Genomic DNA, 19,523 nt, shown 5'->3' with positions numbered 1-19,523 from the left:
TGTCATTTTTTGAAGCTTACTTATTGTGAATCTAAAGTAAAACCTTGCACTAACCTGCAACCCCGAATTTTAAATCGTTTTTTCGAGCGTGCGGTCGACTCCAGTTCTGGCCCGCGGCGGCGGAGAGTACGGCGACGCGGCAAGCGCGTGGATGCAATATGGTCTCATTCATTTTTATATGTGGATAACAGATATAATAGTGATAGAAAGTAATCACCAGAAAGAAAATTTAATAAATATTACTACGAATGACTCTTATTATGCCATCGCTGGTCACTGCAAGAGGTGCAGTGAAAGGTTTCTTTTTTTAGTACATTCCATATACTACTACGGAGAATGGACTTAAATCGTGTGCTTAGTGTAGGAAAACGGACTCTTTTATAAACAAACAAACTCTATAATAATAAAAGATTTTGTGAGTTGCATGGACACAATAATATTCCTTAAATGTGATGGAAAATGGCTCAAGACAGTACTTGATTTTTCGGCTAAATGAAGTACCGTCTTGAGCCATTTTGGCAAAATCAAGTACTATCTTGGTGCTTGAAGAGTACATTATTCTTATCCAGTAAGTTTATTTAGTTTATATCTTTGATTTAAAGTAATTAATAACTATTCCTTATGCAGCATAATGTACAAGTTGCTTTAGTTTAGCCAGTGCAGGTGGACGTCAAGTCGTATGTTTTCAGGGTTGTAGCAAGAGAACGAAAAGGGAAAAGCGATTGCAAAAGGAGGATACAGTGACCATCCTCGGAGGCAAGAAGGACCCTTGCCAAGTGGATTAAATGCAACCCCGAGTATTATGTGATGTCAGATTATGAGGCCCTCTCACTAAGTAATTGTGTCCATGCAGCAAGGCTTTGATGTGAACCGATGTTTTGAATTTGTTATTATCTGAAAGGTGTATGTCCACATCTAAGAAGTTGATATTGGTTTTGGAGATAGAAGAGGTAAAATACTAACAAACAACAATACCTCCACTGCAGCAGTTGCCATCCACCACACACCAAACGTTCCATCCCTTATTCCCTCTCTGTCCACAGAATTTGTGATAATCCCGAAGACCTTCAAAAGTTTCTCTCCAAACTTCACACCTCTCTTCTTCGCCGCGGCTACCCCAAAAAACTTTTGATGAATAAAATAAGAAAAAAACCTGCTATTTCCAATAAACCCCGTGCGGACAAACATTGCTCTCCTTCTTCGCTCACTACCTACTTTCCTGGTGCTCATGTGCTACAAAACATATTGAAGGACTTGTACCCCATCCTTTCCAAACACAAGTCCGCCTCTCAGATTTTCCCTTCCACTCCTCGGATCACATTTAAGAGACCACCGAATTTAAACACCATATTTAAAGCCACCCGCCCTCTTCAAAAGTCGCAGTCAGTCACCATCTCCACACCTTGGAGTCTCTAGTCACTCCACACCCGACTATCGTCCCAGGTGTGAAACCTGCAAGATATTCTCTCCATCCCCTGCCTCTTTCCTCCCCGAGCTTAAATGCCTACCGATCTTCCCCTCCACTACTTGTACTTCCACCAACATCATTTACCTTCTTCATTGTACTTTCTGCCCCGCTTTCTATATTGGCCAATGCACTACCCCCCTAAACCTCAGAATCAACAATCATCGCGCCTCCTGTTGTCCATCGTCCCCCCACTCCTCTCTACCAGTTCCTACACATTGTCTGTCACACGAATCCATCTTCAATCAATGCTACAATGTATCCATTATTGCCTCCCTCCCTCCCACCGACTCCGCCCTCAACCTCCACAGCCTCGAATTGGATTGCATTTGGCACTTTCAAGCCAATAGCTTTCCGGGTTCGAACGTCGCATTCTAACGTCTATTAATAACCCCCCCTCCCCACGCACCTCTCCCCTTCCCCTCTTTTCCCTTGTCCAACATACTCCTTTCCTTTCCATTCTTACTTCAGTTAAGGAAGAGGCCTCAAGTGCTTCGAAAGCTTTAGTTAATATCCCGTGTGAGTGTTTCTTTTTGGTGTTTCTATGTGTATCGATATCTATATATAAAGTCTTGAGGAAAGCGCACTACGCGATAGTATAAGTATGTAACGGACAAAATAAACACTAATAAAAACATAGGTACACATAGAAAAGGACACTCACAAAGAATCTTGCAAACGTTTCAGCGGGTTGACCCGCTATCCTCAGTGCTATCAAAGGTGAACTGCTGCAGGCAGATCCTCCAGAAGCTCTCCTTGGTGAAGTAGTGGGGTTGGAAGAAGGGGAAGGGGAGAGGGGGGAAGGGACGGTAGGGCTTGCTTTGACTATTAGTGGGCAATGTTTAGTCCGGGCGTTTCAAACGCCTTTTCAGCCCAAATATGTGCCATTTCCCTCGTTCTCACCTCGATTATGGTTGCCTTTTCTGGCAGAATTTCAATGATGGTTAGGGAAAAACATTTATCGAAAGAACTATTGTGTGAGGCAGTGTGAATGGGGATGGGTTCATGAAAGGGGGGGGTTTTGCAGAAGTGCCTGTGGTTGTTCATTCGGATGGATATGGGTGTGGTGCATTCTCCTATGTAGTACGAGGGGCAAAAATTACAAAGCAGCTTGTAGACAACGTTGAAGGAAGTACAAGACGGTATGGAGGAGGATCTATTGACGACAGGTGAAGTGGTGGGGCGTAGCAGAGGGCAGCACTTGCAACGGGGGCGGTTGCATGGAGACAAGGAGGAAAGTGGGGGGAGTGTTTGCCGGAGGAAGGGATGGGTGGATTTTAAAATATTACCTTAGTTAGGTGCTCTTCTGTAGGCAATGGAGGGGCAGGATGGAAGAAGAGCAGCTGTGGTTTTGTTTTTGCTGATGATAGGGTATAGATCTTTTAAATTTTTTTTAATTTTTTGAGTGCCAGGGAAGAATGTGGTGGTGAGATTTAGTTTGCTGGTTTGTTCTCTTTTGGTGCGTGGGGTGTACTGTTCGGAGGGAGAGAGTATTTTCTTTTTAAGCAGAGATTCTGGATACTCTCGTTTGAGGAGAGAATGGTGGAGGTTCTGTGTGGCTCTTTGAAGAGATGGTGAATTGTTGCAGATGCGATGGGCGCGGACTGAGAGGGAGTAGGGGATTGCGTGTTTGGTGTGGGGTGGATGGCAACTGGTGTAGTGTAGGTATTGTTCATGGTTGGTGGGTATTTTTTACTATGGACCCATGGGCGTGATTCGCTTGACACATTCATTGCATCCCTCAACTCCACCTCATCCGTTTCTTTCACTTCATCAATTTCTGCTTCCTCCCTTACCTTCCTTGACATAAACATCCACCTTGAAAACAATACCTTCAGCACCTCCATCCACAAAAAACCCACCAACCATGAACCACCTAGGGGGATTTGGTTGTATAAACCCCCGCCGAAAACACTGGAAATTAGATTAGCCTGGATAGCTCGGTGGTCTGAGCATCTGCCCGGAAAGCAGAAGGTCCGTGGTTCGATTCCCAGTTCAGGTGAACTTTCTATGTGTTTTCAGCCTTCATTTCATCTCCACGCCACAGTGTCATCGTCCTGCATTTATGTTTCTATCTCTTTGTTTCAATTTCTATTATATGTTATTATGATTGTATATTCGCCTGTGGCGACCTGTGTGAATGTGAATGTAATCTCCACCCATTCCGCACAAATTTAGCCCAGCTTTAATAGTTAGTAAGGGGCCCAGCTGCCAATGATTATATAACCAACTCTTCAGTGCTTTGAATCGAGTACAGAAGCATACGCGGGGAAAAAATGATTCAGCAAAAGGATAGGGACCAGTGTAACCTTTTCATTGTCAGTGAAAGAGAATGAGAGAGACAGGCTACAAGTGAGGAGGTGCAAGGCACACTAAAACTGCAAAGGCTAATCCCAATCTATGTTGGGATTCGGGAATGGTCCGATTGGGTAGAAGTACATGAAATACGAAACACTATTATTTATGAGTTTTCATCTATTTTTTGGTGCATTTTAAATATTTTTTTTTATTTCCGTCTTTCCATTATGCATGGTATACATTCACCCCGTCCGTGCGTCAGGTATGACCTCATTGGTTGACAGTTGACAAAGTGAGACAAAGTGAGAGAAATTAGCTACTTTTCCCTCGTTAGACCACATTTGGAATACGCTGCCAGTGTTTGGGACCCTCATGAAAAAGGCTTAGTAACAGAGTTAGAACGCGTGCAAAGGAGAGCTGCCAGGTATGTGAAAGGTCGTTACGATAGTCTTGTTAGTGTAACTAACCTCTTAGATAAACTCGGATGGGAATCTCAGTCGGACCGTAGATTGAAAATTAGACTAAACCTTTTAGATAAATTCAAGAGCAGTGTCTTTTCTGACGAAGTTAACCATATCTTGCGGACACCAACGTACTACGGAAAATCAGATCATATAAATAAAATAAGAGAGATAGATTGTAGAAAACAGACAGATTCCGAATGTCATTTTTTCCACGATCAATAAGAGATTATAACGGCAGCAATAGAACTCGTAAATAGATTGCATGACTTGTAGTGTAGCCTACTAACCTATGTAAAACTTAATGCATGTTTCTGAATTCGATTTCTAACAGCATATAGTAGTATAGTTTGTTATTATACGGGACGTTTTTTGGACGGTGTGGTGTGCATGTGGGAGTCCAAATTGCATGCTGCATGCTGGTGATTGATCACCCCCTGCCTAACACCCTAGAGGTGGCTCGCAGGGTATTATGTAGATGTAGATGTAGATTGGTCCTGGCGTGCTCTGCTTTTCTCGCCTTTTTTCTAGCTTTGTTCTTTATAAATGAATATGTTTGCGTTACCTGACACACTCATATGTTTTCACTAGCCTATTTTTATAGGTATAAAGCACCACTTATCCAGGCGCAGTCTTCTGCGATGATGGTGATGAATGCGAAGCTCCTGTATAAGTGGAACATGAATGAGGCCCTGAATGAGTCGGCGCCTCAGCTCCTCCTCCAGATGATCATCATCAACATTCTAATTGCCAACGGCGAGGTGGACGGTGAGTGGATTTACATGTATGATCAGTGTTCACTGCGGTCGATGGAATAAAAAAAAACTCCCGACTGGTTGAACATAATTTATATCTACGTATCTCCATGTGAATCACCTCAAGAGTGTTAGGCAGGAGATGATCCATAACTAGCATGCAGTATAAAATAGGATTACCATATGCACAACACATGGTAAAAAAAACGTTGCAAATACTAACAAATGACGCAACCACGTATATTCAATAGCAAAACTTGCCACTTCCTCATTAGCGTTTTCTGCCAATATAGCTTGAACATAGTATACTGTTAGAAATAAATGGAAAATTCAGAAACACGCCAAAACTTAGACACAAGTTACTAGGCTAAAATACAAGTCATCTTATCTATTTATACGTTCTGACGCTGCCGTTATAGTAACTTATTGATCGTGGAAAAGACATTCTGAAGCTTTCTGTTCTGCAGTCTGTCTCTCATATTTTATTTATATAATCTGATCTACAGTTATATGTTGGCGTTAATAAGATATGGCAAACTTTGTCAGAAAATAGACTGCTCTTCCATTTATCGAAAAGGTTTAGTCTATTTTTCAGTCTACGATCCGACAGAGATTATCAATCGAGTTCAAAGAGGTCAGTGACAATAACAAGACTATCGTAACGAGTTATCACGGATCTGGCGGCTCATCTCTCAACATAAGGGAGATGGAGAATGAAAAGTTTAGAATGGAATCTCCATTATTCCTTGCATAATTTTTATGCTTCTGTTCACATTCAATGAAAGTAATTTATTCCATCCAGAGGCAGTCTTTGAAATGGTTTTCATTGTACTCATGATTTGATCAGTTTAATCACCGTCCCCGACCACAAAGAGCCCTGCAGAACAGCATGAGTGTGCGGCCACAATTGATAGGTTTGAATAGGTTTTTGAATCATATCCCATTCCACGTTCAAGACGGAATGATTAAAGGGACGAACTGGTCACCCGCGGTAAATAAAAGTGGTAGTTTAAAGTGCACTGAGATCACAATGAAAATCTCAGATGATGATTCATTCACGGAAGCAGAACGCGATCAGCAACCTCCCAGCCACTTCAGAGGCGTCCATTGGATGACAGGGCTGACATCCATCGACATCCACTTGATGTTCACTGGAATTCCCATAGATGTCCAAATGTCCCACTTGTGTATATCCATTGGATGTCTTATTCTGGACTCCATATGGATACCCAAACATCCCCCTTGTGGATATCCATTGGATGTCATTTCCAGGATTTGGAAAGGAAGGATATCAACCACTGAACTTCTTTTACTTGTTTCATCAGCACCTAGATGAGCAGGTTATTAAAATTCTTATTAGCTAGATTTTATATTCAATATGTTGAGGAGCATTTTAACCAAGGGGATTTCTTGAATGTTTGTAGTCCACGATAAACGCAACTGAACATACTGCACACAAACTGACATAACTCTGAAACTGTTCATTGCACATTCATATTAAGCATATCATCGTGTTGATCACTTACTCTGTAGACTAATAATTAAGAATAACGTCAAAGCGAAGATTTTGACAAAAATGAAACTTTAAGACAATGCAACCCAAATATTTTTAGGAGTCATGGTGCCCTGAGACGAAAACTGTTGTCTCCAGATTCAAATTTTCTGCTCGAATCAGATATTGTCATTTTGCTAATAACAAAGTCCTTATTAATTCAAACTTATGTTTGCTGCGAAAGCTCGTTGTCTCACTCCTGGAATTTCTATTATTGCTTACTAAAATTGGCTTTTCCTGCTGTAGATTCCGGCCTTGACGAATTACGCTTTCACAATAAACATACAATTTGATAAACAGTGCGCTTTTGATTTTACTGCTATCATAACATCTGATTAGTTACTAACGTTTAACTCGAGTCAACCAAATATCTACGTCGGCAACACATTAAATAAATCAACTTGGCAAAAATTGTTCACAATAAAATTAATAAACTCTGCCTAATATGAATAGTAATACTAAAACTTTTTCTCACACGTTTAGCGGTTGATACCCATCCAAGGAATCTGGAAGAATTTCACAAAGGCAAACAAAACACCGCACAGTTGGAATATCATTTATTCGCAACTCAATGCAGATAACAGCAACTGTATTCGTGTGACAGTATCACACACAACCCCGGTCACACCGGTACATGTTGCCGGCGGACATCTTTTATGTCTTATATCGTTGGAAATCGACTTTCAACGAAATCAACTGTAGTCGATAGATCGATAATTGTAAATCACGGGCGGTAGTTCCAAAATCGGAAAACTGTGGATTCGTAATGGCCGTGTGTTTGCTCGGGTCCATGATGGTGGTGAACGCATTTCTATTCTTGTTGAAACTGACCTTGACTGTTTAAAATAACATACGGGGGCCTGTTCTCTTCCCGCAGGCCTACCAATTGCTAATGAAATCAGCATTTCCCTCCTCAATTGTCAATCTTTAATATGTCATATCGACGAATTTCGGGTTCATTTTTTTCCTGTGTAAGTGATATAATCTGTTTAACCGAAGCATGGTTAAAACCAAATATTCCTGATAGCATGGTTGATCTTAGTGAACATTACTTGCTGAGACATGATCGGATCGGGAAAGGCGGTGGCGGGGTTGGTGCCTTCATTCATCATCGACTGAGTTCGTCGGTGCTGGCGACCTCTTCCGCGACCTATGAATGCCGACCCGAGTTCATAGTTATTGAAGTGCATGGTATAAACCTTTCTAAACTTCTTCTATTTGTTGCTTACAGACCTCCAAATGTTGGGTCCTTGACTGATATTGAAGAAGCATATGCAACTTTTAGTCCAAACTATAAAAAAATTGTAATTGTAGGTGACTTTAACGCCGATCTGCTACGGGACAGCTGTCATTCTTCCTTCATCAGGAATTTCATTTTTAATTATAATCTTCATCTGGCCTCAACTCAGCCCACGCATCATACAGAACATAGTCATACTCTCCTCGATCTCTGTAAAGTTGATTCCCCTGAAAAACTCTCTTCATTCTCACAATTCCCTGGACCTTTCCTCTCCGCACATGACAAAATTTTACTCTCTTATTCATTCAATTCCCCTCGTCTTCCTATACCTAAAATTTTCTATCGTGATCTTAAAAATTTCGATACAGCAAAGTTTCAGGACGATCTGCTCACCTTTGACTGGAACAACATATTTAGCTCCTCGTCCATTGATTCAAAATTAGAACTCTTTAATCAGAAATTCTTAGAGTGCATAAATTGTCATGCCCCCCTGCGAACATGCGCACCTAGATGGCCTTCAGCCCCCTGGCTGACTAGTGACATTAAGCAAAAAATGAAGGAACGTGATATTTCACGTAGAATTTTCACACGAACAAAAAGCCAGACTGCTTACACTGAGTTTAACGTCTTGCGTAATCAGGTAAAGCATCTCGTCACGGAAGCCAAGAAAAAATATTATGCAACTACCTTCTCCAATTTGACAGAACCAAACAAGGTCTGGAGGGAACATAGAAGTCTTGGACTCGTGCAGCGACGAAACAAGCAGCCCTTACATGAATTATCTATCGATGATCTTAACAAGCACTTCACTCCCGCCTTTACCTCCGAGGCAAATAGCATTGCTGACATATTCAGTCTCTCTAACCTTGATCCACTTGTACCCTATAACGAGAGAAATTTCTTCTTCCAACACGTAACCCCACACAACCTACGTAAAACGTTATCTCTCTCTAAATCGAACTCAACTGGGGTCGATGGAATCTCAGTTAAATTTATTAAGGCCGCGTCAACTGTACTTCTACCTGTTATACTTGATATCTATAATTTTTCCTTATCGTCATCTGTATTTCCGAATGTATGGAAATATTCACTAATCACACCAATACCAGGAGTTAAAAAACCAACTTCTCCCAGTGATTATCGGCCAATCTCTATTCTGTGCTCTCTTTCTAAATGCTTAGAAAGAATTGTTTTTCAGCAGGTATCGAATTATCTGGACCAATGCAACTTGCATGATCCATATCAATCTGGATTTCGGAAAAACTTCTCTACGCAAACAGCGCTACTCAAATTAACGGATGATATACGTCAAGGAATTGATAAACGGATGGTTACAATTCTGGTTCTATTTGATTTCACCGATGCTTTTGGTCTTGTTAATCACGCCAAACTTCTCCACAAATTGAAAAACCTTAATTTTTCCTGTTCCTCACTTAACTGGTTTTACTCCTATCTAAAAGATCGTCAACAGGCAGTCTAGGACGCGAATGGGAATACATGGCAATGGACTACTGTCCATTGCGGGATCCCCCAAGGGTCAGTTCTTGGTCCTCTCCTATTTTCCTTGTATCTCCTTGATCTGCCTAGGTGTATTCTAAACTGTAAATATCTCTTATATGCCGACGACCTACATATTTATTTTCACTGTCATTTGTATGAGCTGAATGATGCAATTTCCAAAGTAAATCAGGACTTTCAGGCCATCACTTCATGGGCTGCAGACAATAACTTTGTGCTTAACCCTAGGAAAACAAAATCTATGTTATTTGGTACCTCAAACTACTCAAATATGTCGAATTTGATGTTCTGCCCAAGATTTTTGTTGGTGATGCCGAAATATCATATACAAACTCCGTTAAAAATCTTGGAGTCTTATTGATGCCTAATTTGTCTTGGCAAAACCATGTTAAAGCCATCAGCAATAAGATCAACATGATCTTGTTTCAGCTAAAAATTCATAAAAACCTTATGCCCTCTCATACACGCAAGCAGCTTGTATCCTCGTTAATATTCCCCCATATTGATTACTGCTGCCTTGTATATAATGACCTAACCGAAAAGATTAACACCCTGATTCAACGGCAATTAAACATGTGTGTTAGGTTAATTTATGATCTTAAAAAAGATGAACATATATCCCCTTATTTCTCTAAATTAGAATGGCTTAAAGCAAAAACAAGGAGGCAATACCAGCTTGCCTCTTTTTTATACAAACTTTTTAATTGCAAACAGCCAGAATACATTATGCATTTTTTTCAGAGTAAAGAGAAATATCGCAATGTTGTAACTAGATTATCAGCTGATTTTTTAATTGTTCCTCAACATCGTACGACTACATTTGATAATTCATTTTCAGTTGTTGGGACAAGGCTATGGAATGGTACTCCAGAACCAATCAAAACCGCAAAATAGCTGATGTCATTTAAAAATCTAATGTTCACTAAAATGCTATTACAAGAAAAAATGTAATGGTACCAATATGCCACTATATTCTGTTACAATTTTTTTATTATTTTTTTGCATGTATCTTATTCTTCTGTGCACTGAGCTCTAATATGAATGTAAGCCATTGTATGTTCTTAGTGGACCACATAATAATAATAATAATATATTTATTTATTTTCTGTGGCAAAGCCACCTTAGAAAAACAATACATTTACACATAGGTCCAAGAACAATAAATATTTCTTTATCTTTATCTTTATCTTTATCTTTTATATAACCGCAGCCGCAACTGGAGAGGGTTCCTGGCCCAATATAATGACCAACGGCTATCGCCTTCCGTGAAAACTCAAAATCGGGTCAGCAACGGATTAACGAAACATGTACACATACCACGGGACGAGAACGGTTACCTCCCATTCTCTTGATAACGCTCCCACTGGGAGGAGTGAAACGTTGAGTGTAACAGTGTTACCTACGCAGAATTTCCCGAAAACAACCACCAACATTAACGGTTAACTCCTTGCAATACCCTCGGCCACGCTAGTGGTAAAAATATTTCGTGGTTCCCTCCCGCACAGGCTGGTGGCTAAAATCATTCACTCCCGCAGGTAAAGGGTTAAAGGAAGTTATGTTGCCGCACCCTAAACTTCAATTTTATTCTCTTATGCCATATTGGCACTATTTGCAAACATGTGCACTTTCGATATTGGCAGAGTACGTGATTGGCTACCTGACTGTGGGTGATACGAATACACTATCTCATTAATATCCTCATTTGATTGTCACTTTTCAAATGGAGTGTTAGAAAAACATTGAGGACGCCCTCATTGGTGAAAACATTTTTCATTTTATCAGGGTTTATGTGTGTCATACGAATATTAGGAGAGTGCGACGACATAGTGAGATAAACTAGCTACTTCTCCCTCGTTATATCCCATTTATAATACGCTGTCGGTGTTTGGAACCCTCATGAAATAGGCTCAAAAAAAGAGAACGCGTGCAAAAACGAACTGCCAGGTACGTGAAAAGGCGTTACGATTATCTTGTTATTGACTTAACTGACGTCTTAGGTAAACTCGAATGAGTATCTCTGTCAGACCATGGACCATGAAATAGACTTCACGTATTCGATAAATTCAAGAGCTGTGTATTTTCCGATAAAGTTAGCAATGTATAGTACGACGAACGCTTACATACCACGGTAGATCACGTCAAATAAATAGCATAAGAGATATAAGCCTACTAACTAATTTATACTTTAATGCATGCTAAGGGCGCACCAAGGATCAACACAAGGGGGGACGAGCCGTAGTTGTACAAGTTCAGCAGTTGTCTTTCAGAAATGTCATGGAACAAAATTGGTTTTTAAAATTATTTGCTCGAAAAAAATAATTTCATTTTGATTTCATGTTTTATAATAATGCCACTTTCCTTGGGTTTCAAGAATATTTCAGAAGAAATTTCGTTTTTAACTAAATATACCTTTGGTTCGTGTGGGGGGGGGAGCTGCCCCTCCTGCCTCCGCTGGGTACGCCCATGTGTGTTTCTGAATTTTCTTATTATTTCTATAAGCACAATTTGTTTGTTCTACGTATATTGGCAGATTACCTTAATGAGTATTTGGCAAGTTTTGCCTTTGTATGAATGCAGTAGCATAATTTTTAAAATGCGCACCGTTTTTTGGAGCATGTTGTGTGCATGCGGGAATCCTATTACGCACTGTTGATTGATCACCCCCTGCCAAACACCCTAGACATGGCTCGCAGGGTATAATGTACATGTAGATAGCTGTAGTATTGTTAATGTAATGAATTTGTGTATTTTCCAGGGTACGGTACTTTATTTGGAATGGTGGTGTCACTGACAACTTTCGCATGGTCTCTCCACTTGTACCACCATAAGATGCACTACGTTGGCCTCGAGAACAACTTCAAAAACAAAGACAGGCTCTTTGACTTTTTGGCTCATTTCTTCATTGTCTGTAAGCACTCTGTCTCTTTATTTCATATTACTTAGTATTATTTAGTTATATTTAGGGTGACCAGATATCAAGGAGTGAAAAAATTGGACAGCTACCAACGAAAAAGGAGAGTTAAGGGAGAAAAGGGACACTTAAAAATACCAATTAATTATAACGTGGACATGGGATCTGCAATAACTCAGAAGACCTTTAGAAGTTCCTCTCTTAAGTACACACGTATCTTCTCCGCCGCGGATACCCCTCCGTGGGATGAGTTTCATTTCTTCACGCCGATGGTAAATGAAGAGCAAACTTAGTGCATGTCCACAAACTTAGTGCATGTTCACGCCGACCTTCCCCTCCCCCTCACTAGTCTCGCCCCCCCTCCTCCACCCACACCCCCGCCTTTATTCCTTTACAAACCTGACCCACTGTACTCAAACTCCCGCCTCCCACCAAGAGACCTTCTGGTGCCACTTAACCCTCGCCCCCCACCGCGACCGCCTCCACACACTCACAAGGGGAGACCACGAAACGTGCTCCGCCTTTTTCAATGCCGTATTTTTTATGGCATTCGGAATGGCGAACACATCTCTGAACTGATAGTGCTTGCATCTAATGGGTCTTAGTTTGGCTATAATCAATTAATTTCCGAGCTGTATTTTTAACAAGCGTATATAATCCCAAAATAGCGCCAATCTTTCTGCAGAGCACAGTTGGTCAAGTGGTGAGCACGTCCTGCTCTCTGAAGGCGGGGCCGAGTTCGATATTATGTCACGACAGTATATTCTGTAGTTTTCATGTTGATCATACGGCGAGAAGTTTTTTACTAACGTTAATTGCAGCAAGCATAGGCATGAGAAAAAAATTATCATCATAACGGCGTTTAGGTATTTAAGCAGTATCATTTTGAGCGCGGAGATATGAGGACTACACTAGCAAGGTTTGTGCACTAAAATGTTAATTTTTAGTATTTCTCATATTGAACAACTTCCAGACTAAATATAAAAACCACTTCTTTCGAGAGCATATGTCCTTAAAGCCCACGGCGAGCAGCAATATGCAATAAATCAGAAGACAAAGCGAATATTAATTACCACATCTCTCGAACACTTGTAAATCGCCTTACTCCAAAGTTAACTTTAAGTACCTGCATACTAAAATAACCATTCCGAAATATTAATTCAAATGACAAGTAGGAAGGAATAAAAGTTGTTTATTTAAAATCAACCATTCCGCCAAATGTGTCCAATGCTCGCCGCTCCCCAAAATCTTCCGCAGCCCTCCAGCAACAAGTGGGTCACCAGCAAATATAATTTCTTCGAAAAAAAAAGCCACTATCATTGCCCAGAGTTCATTTTTCCGCATGTTCTTGAGGACTGTAGCAAGTATAGTCTGTATATATCCGCGTTTGAAATGACACTGCTTTAAATACCTAAACGACGTTCTGATGATAAAAATTTTTTTCTCATACCTATGCTTGCTGCATTAGTGAAAAACTTCTCGCAGTATGATCAACATGAAAACAACAAAATATATTACCGTGACATAGAATCGAACCCGGGTGAGAGCCACTAGACCATTGAAAGCTGTTGACGTGATGGCGCTATTTTGGAATTATATACGCTTGTTAAAAAAATTGCTCAGAAATTAATTAATAACAGCCAAACTAAGGCCCATTCAATGCAAGCACTATCATTTCAGAGATGTGTTCGCCATTGCGAATGCCATAAATAATACCGCATTGAAAAAGGCGGAGCGAGGTATGTGGTCTCCCCTTGTCAGTGCGAGAACCCGGGAGACAAAGAAGTGAATCTTTTCTCGCATGTCCTAGAGACTAACGAGTGGGTAGTTCTCAGCAAAGGCTTTTATCTGCGTATCTTTTTCACTCCACGCCGAGAGTTAACCACATGAGCCTTCTGACGGATGCCCTCAATTTCTGCCGGAACCTGTGGTGTAAAGCTTTCTGGCAGTCTCATCCAAACACATTTTCCCCCAATCTTCACCCATTGGCTCAAATCGCCCCACCACCCGTACGAGAGCCTAAACCACTCCATGGAAACCATCTCGTAGAGATATATATCAAACTTTCTCTCAACAGAATCACTTACCACAAATTCCTCCATTCTGTCATCCCACCTGAAAATCTCACACGCCAGGAATTTCAGGTCTTAATAAATCTCTCCACCGACCAAGACAACATCATAATCTCAAAGGACAAAGGCTCAACGGTAGTCGTTCTTGACGAAAAGAAATTAATGGCGGAAGGTTTAAGGCAACTGAACGAGAAGGACTCAGACCCTCCGATATTTATCTTCTATTTCCGGCCGATTACAACACTCCACAATTCCTTCTCTTCCCCACAATACACAAACCCAATAACTCAGGCCGTCGAACTATGTCTAGCCGCAATTCGGCTACTGAAAGAATACCAGCCCTTTTAGATCACTGCACACAACATCTTGTCACCTCCCTTCTATCTTTTATAAAAGACGCCTATCCTTTCTTTAAGCAAACCTATCTCAACCCCTCTCCCTACCGGTACCAATCTCATAATAGCGACAATTGAAGTGGTTTCACTGTATACCTCTATTCCCTACCACGAAGGCCTCAACGCCCTCAACTACGTTCTTGCCCAACGCCCTCATCCTCCCTCTCCCTCCAACAACTTTATCATCCAATTAGCTGAACTAATTCTTAACAAAAACACACTCAACTTCAACGACACCATCTACTCACAGAAGCGAGGAGTCCCAATGGGAACCAGAATGGCCCCCAGTCTTCGCAAACCTCTACATGGGTCACCCGGAAAACTCTTTTTTTAATTCCCAAACTCTTAACCCTCTCCTGTGAGATCGCTTCATCGACGACATTTTTTACTGCGGGCCCACGGGCATGATTCCCTAGACACATTCATTACGCTCCACCTCATTTGTTTCTCTCACTTCATCCATTTTTGCTTCCTTACTTACCTTATTTGAAATAACCATCCGCCTTTAGAACAACACCTTCATCACCTCCATCCACAAAAAGCCCACAAACCATAAACAATACCTACACTACAGCAGTTCCCACCACCTCACGCCAAACACGCAATTCCCTACTCTCTCTCAGTCCGTGCCCATTGCATCTGCAACAATTCACCATTCCTGAACCAACAAGGGGAGACCACGAACCTTGCTCTGCCTTTTTAAATGCCGTATTTTTTATGGCCTTTGGAATGGTGAACACATCCCTCAACTAGTAGTGGTTCCGTTGAATGGACCTTAGTTTGGCTGTAATGAATTAATTTACTTGAGGTACTTTTCACAAGCCGCGTATACTTTCATAATATCGCACCACTCAGCAGACGGGTCAGGTGGGGTAGTGGTAGCGTTTAAAGCTACCATCCAGGGGACCAGGGTTTGAGGCTTCTTGATGGCTAAATGATTTGTCGTCTCCATTGCGTTCATACGGCGTTAACTTTTCATTAATTTTAATTACGACAAGCATAGACATGAGACTATTTTTTTACCATCATAATGGCGTTTAGGTATTTGAGCAGTGTTATTTCAAACACGGAGATACGACGACTACACGAGTAAGGGTTGGTGTGCGCCAAAAAGTTAATTTTTTCATTGCATATACTGATCAACTTCCACATTAAAAATGAAAACCACTCTTGCGAGAGGTCATGCCATTAAAGGCTCGCGGCGATCAACAACATGCGTTCAGACATAATTAATAAGAACACAAAACGATTATAAAATCCCATAATTTTCGAACACTTGTAATTCACTTTACTCCAAAGGCAGTTTACTTGCACAGTACCAATACACCTTACACACTACCATGTGCTAAAAGAACCATTCTGAAATATAATGTCAATTAATAAATAGGATGAAATAAAAGTCGATGACTCAGGACCGGTCGTGCTGGCGTATAAAATACGTCAATCTTCGAAAACCAAGGATTTCAACATTGTACGTATATTCTGGGCTATAATGGTCTCGTGTATTCCTACAATATACTCTGACTGTCTATATTGCGAGTTTTCTAAGTTCGAGGTATTTTAGCTAATTTTTTTAGATAAGCAAGAGGAACCCGTCACAAGTGGCGTATAAATTACGCCGCGCGACCGGCCTTGCACTACCTGTGTACCTTAATATCTGTATCGCCTATAAATGTACTAGGTTTAACTAATTTATACAAATAAAGATTAATTTTAACGAATATCGAGTGTTATCATATGTGCACATAACATGGGCAAAGTACGCCATTCACCCGGTAGTGTAGAAATAACAGTCGCGCCCGCTAGAGGGTTAAAAGCAACAATTACACCAAATGTGTCTTGTGCTTGCCGCTTCCCAAAATCTTCCGTAGCCCTTCCAATATAATAACAAGATGCCCACCCACAAATGTCATTTCTTCGAAAAAAAGCCACTGTTTTAGCCCCCCGCTAATCTTTCGGTATGTTTTTGAGGAGAGTAGAAAGTGGAGCCTTCACTTCTCCGCGTTGGAAATGACACTGCTTAAATACCTAAACGCCATTATGATGATAAAAAATAGTCTCATGTATATGCTTCTCGTAATTAAAATTAATGAAAAACTTGACGCCGTATGATCATAATGAAGACAACAAAACAAATAGCCATCACGAAGCCTCAAACCCTAGTCCCCTGGATAGTATCCTTAAACGCTGCCACTACCCCACCTGACCCGTCTGCTGAGTGGTGCGATATTATGAAACTATAGGCGGCTTGTGAAAAGTACCACATGTAATTTATTAAATACAGCCAAACTAAGGCCCATTCAACGGAACCACTACTAGGTCAGGTATGTGTTCACCATTCCGAAGGTCATAAAAAATACGGCATTGAAAAAGGCGGAGCAAGTTTCGTGGTCTCCCCTTGTTAGATAGTAATAGTAGTAGAATTGAGCGTAAAGGTGCGTCGACGGCAGGGTCATTTTGCACCACAACTCAATCGTTTGATTCAAGACGCATTATAAATGGATCTTTACTACGCAATTTGTTTATATAAAAAAGAGGGGAACTTTTAAATTTTATTAAAAAGACCTATTTCCTTGAGAAACAAAATTGTACTACTTACATTGGTGGGGTTGTCTCCTAGAATAGATTCTAGGCCCCATCCAGATTGAACCGTGTCCGCGCGTGACGGTATTTGTCGCACTTTGTCAAGATATGTCGGATACTTAAAGAGCAAAGTAGCACCTGAACTTGTCACATTGAGGAGCTTGCTTCTCTTCGGTAAAAAGAAAGGCATGAGTCAGAAGGCCCTTGTTAGATACACACAACCTTCACCTTGCTCTTCCGTGAGTATCCAGAACCCCTTCTTAAAAAGAGAATACTTTCCTCCTCTGAGCAGTACACCCCACGCATAAAAAAAACTGGCAAACTTAATGTCACCACCACATTCTTCCAGGGCACTCAAAAAATTAAAAAAATATTAGAAGATATATACCCTATCATTAGTAACAAAAAACCACAGCCGCTCTTCTTCCATTCGGCCCTTTCATTGCCTACAGAAGAACACCTAACTTATTTTAAGATCCACTCGCCCCCTCCTCCGCCACATACTCCCCCACCTTCCTCCCCGTCTCCATGCAACCGCCCCCATTGTAAGTGCTGCCCCCTGCTTCGCCCCACCACCTCACAGTCATCAATAGATCCTCCTTCACACCGTCTTGCACTTTCCTCAACGTTGTGTACAGACTGTATTGTAATTTTAGTCCCACGTATTACATAGGAGAATGTACTACACCGATATCTATAAGAATGAATAGCCATAGTCATTCATGCAAAACTACCCCTTCCTTAAACCCATACCCAATGACGATGTTTTGAATATTTTGTTGCTGGAAAAGTGTATGTCCACATCCAATAAAGTGATATTAGTGTTGGAGATAGAAGAAGTGAAACAAACTTAAGTAGAGGAGTTTAGTGACGAAACAAAGGTTTTAGGAGAGTTGAAGTTATGATCCTAGAGAAGAATAATGTATAAAAGAGGTTTCAATAAGTAGGTTTGAATAGGTAGGTCAAACAAGAGGTCTTAGAGAGTAATTTTCTAGGAAGCTTTCTTCAAACAGGCCGAGGAAAAAGTTAGCATAAGAAGAGCTTAACCGACTTCCCATTGCGCTGCCGGACATTTGCAGATAGTATTGATTATTGAAAAATAAGGCATTGTGGGTGAGAATAAAATGAGAATGATCAAGAAGAGAGTCAGTGTTAGGATTTTGAGGCGTGGGTCGTTGTGAAAGATTGTGGCGAAGAGCCGCGAGTCTCTCAGAATGGGCGATTGAGGTATACAGCGAGGTCACATCAATGGTAGTCATGATTACGGGCTGATTTTGGGAGGGTGGGAAATGAAATTGAGTTGAAAGGAAGTCGTGGTAGTCTTTGATATAAGATGTAAGGGGCTGAACGAAGAGTTGGGGATATAAACCAACAAATGCAGAAATTCGTTCAGTAGGCGAGTTTCGGGAGGAAATTATGGGACGGCCTGGGTAGTTTACTTTATGTATTTTGGGGAGGTTGTAGAAGGATGGCGAAGTGGTGTGAGGGGGATGGCTTTTCGGTGGGTGGTATTTCGCACTCGTCCATCCGCACCTTTATTATGCAGCGAGAAAATGGGATCCGGTGCAGGAAGACTTAATCCGCGAACTGAATATAATACAAAGGAAGGTCTGCAAAAACTGTCAAGGTAATACAAACCGCGTTACCCAGAGGTTTCGTGAATTAGACTGGGAGTAGTTAGAGACTTGGAGGCTGTGCGCTATGCCTTTATTGCTTGAAAAACTGAAAAGTGATACATTTATGAGCGACACAGAGAACATAATATTAGATCCCCATTGTATTTCCATCTCTTACAGAAGCTATTAATAAATAGAGATATTTAGCCAAACGGATAGATATGTGGATTCGTCTTTCCCCGAAACATATAGGACTTTAATAAATGCTGTCGTAAACTTGTTTGAGTACATGATTTTGTTAGTGTAGACGACTGCTGTCCTAACACTCCCTGCCACATGCCATTTTAGGTGGCTTTCAGGGCTATATGTAGATGTAGTTGTGTGCAGTAAATTCAAAATTTGCTTGTTAGGATTGACACGAATTTCTTAGTTCATCTACTTGTATTGATCTGTGGTTTGCTTTCATGTCCATAGTTGGCAGATTTGTGGCTATTTCCTGTGTCGCGGCCCTCTATCCGATGCGGTTCTTAGGGATCGCAGGTTTCTACCTAGGACTTCGCTTCATTTACCTCTACTACATGAGTTCAGACAAAGTTAAATACAGGTAAGGTGCTGTATTTTTAAGCTGCAGTAATAGATAAGTTCACTTGATTCACA

General features: G+C 41.0%; 1 protein-coding gene across 1 annotated transcript in view; it reads left to right on the top strand.

Annotated features, from left to right (window-relative positions):
- Window positions 1-19,523, top strand: part of LOC124172497 — a 173,176-nt gene that overhangs the window by 145,670 nt on the left and 7,983 nt on the right. Inside the window, exons 25-27 of the mRNA XM_046551936.1 lie at window positions 4,829-4,992; window positions 12,045-12,197; window positions 19,341-19,470. Of these exons, the coding sequence (XP_046407892.1) occupies window positions 4,829-4,992; window positions 12,045-12,197; window positions 19,341-19,470 (447 nt within the window). The remainder of the gene's footprint in view (window positions 1-4,828; window positions 4,993-12,044; window positions 12,198-19,340; window positions 19,471-19,523) is intronic.

The sequence above is a fragment of the Ischnura elegans genome, assembly GCF_921293095.1.
Source record: "Ischnura elegans chromosome 13 unlocalized genomic scaffold, ioIscEleg1.1 SUPER_13_unloc_1, whole genome shotgun sequence".
Lineage (NCBI taxonomy): Eukaryota > Metazoa > Arthropoda > Insecta > Odonata > Coenagrionidae > Ischnura > Ischnura elegans.
Note: the sequence above shows the minus strand (reverse complement) of the source record. Positions and strands in the feature narration are given on the sequence as shown.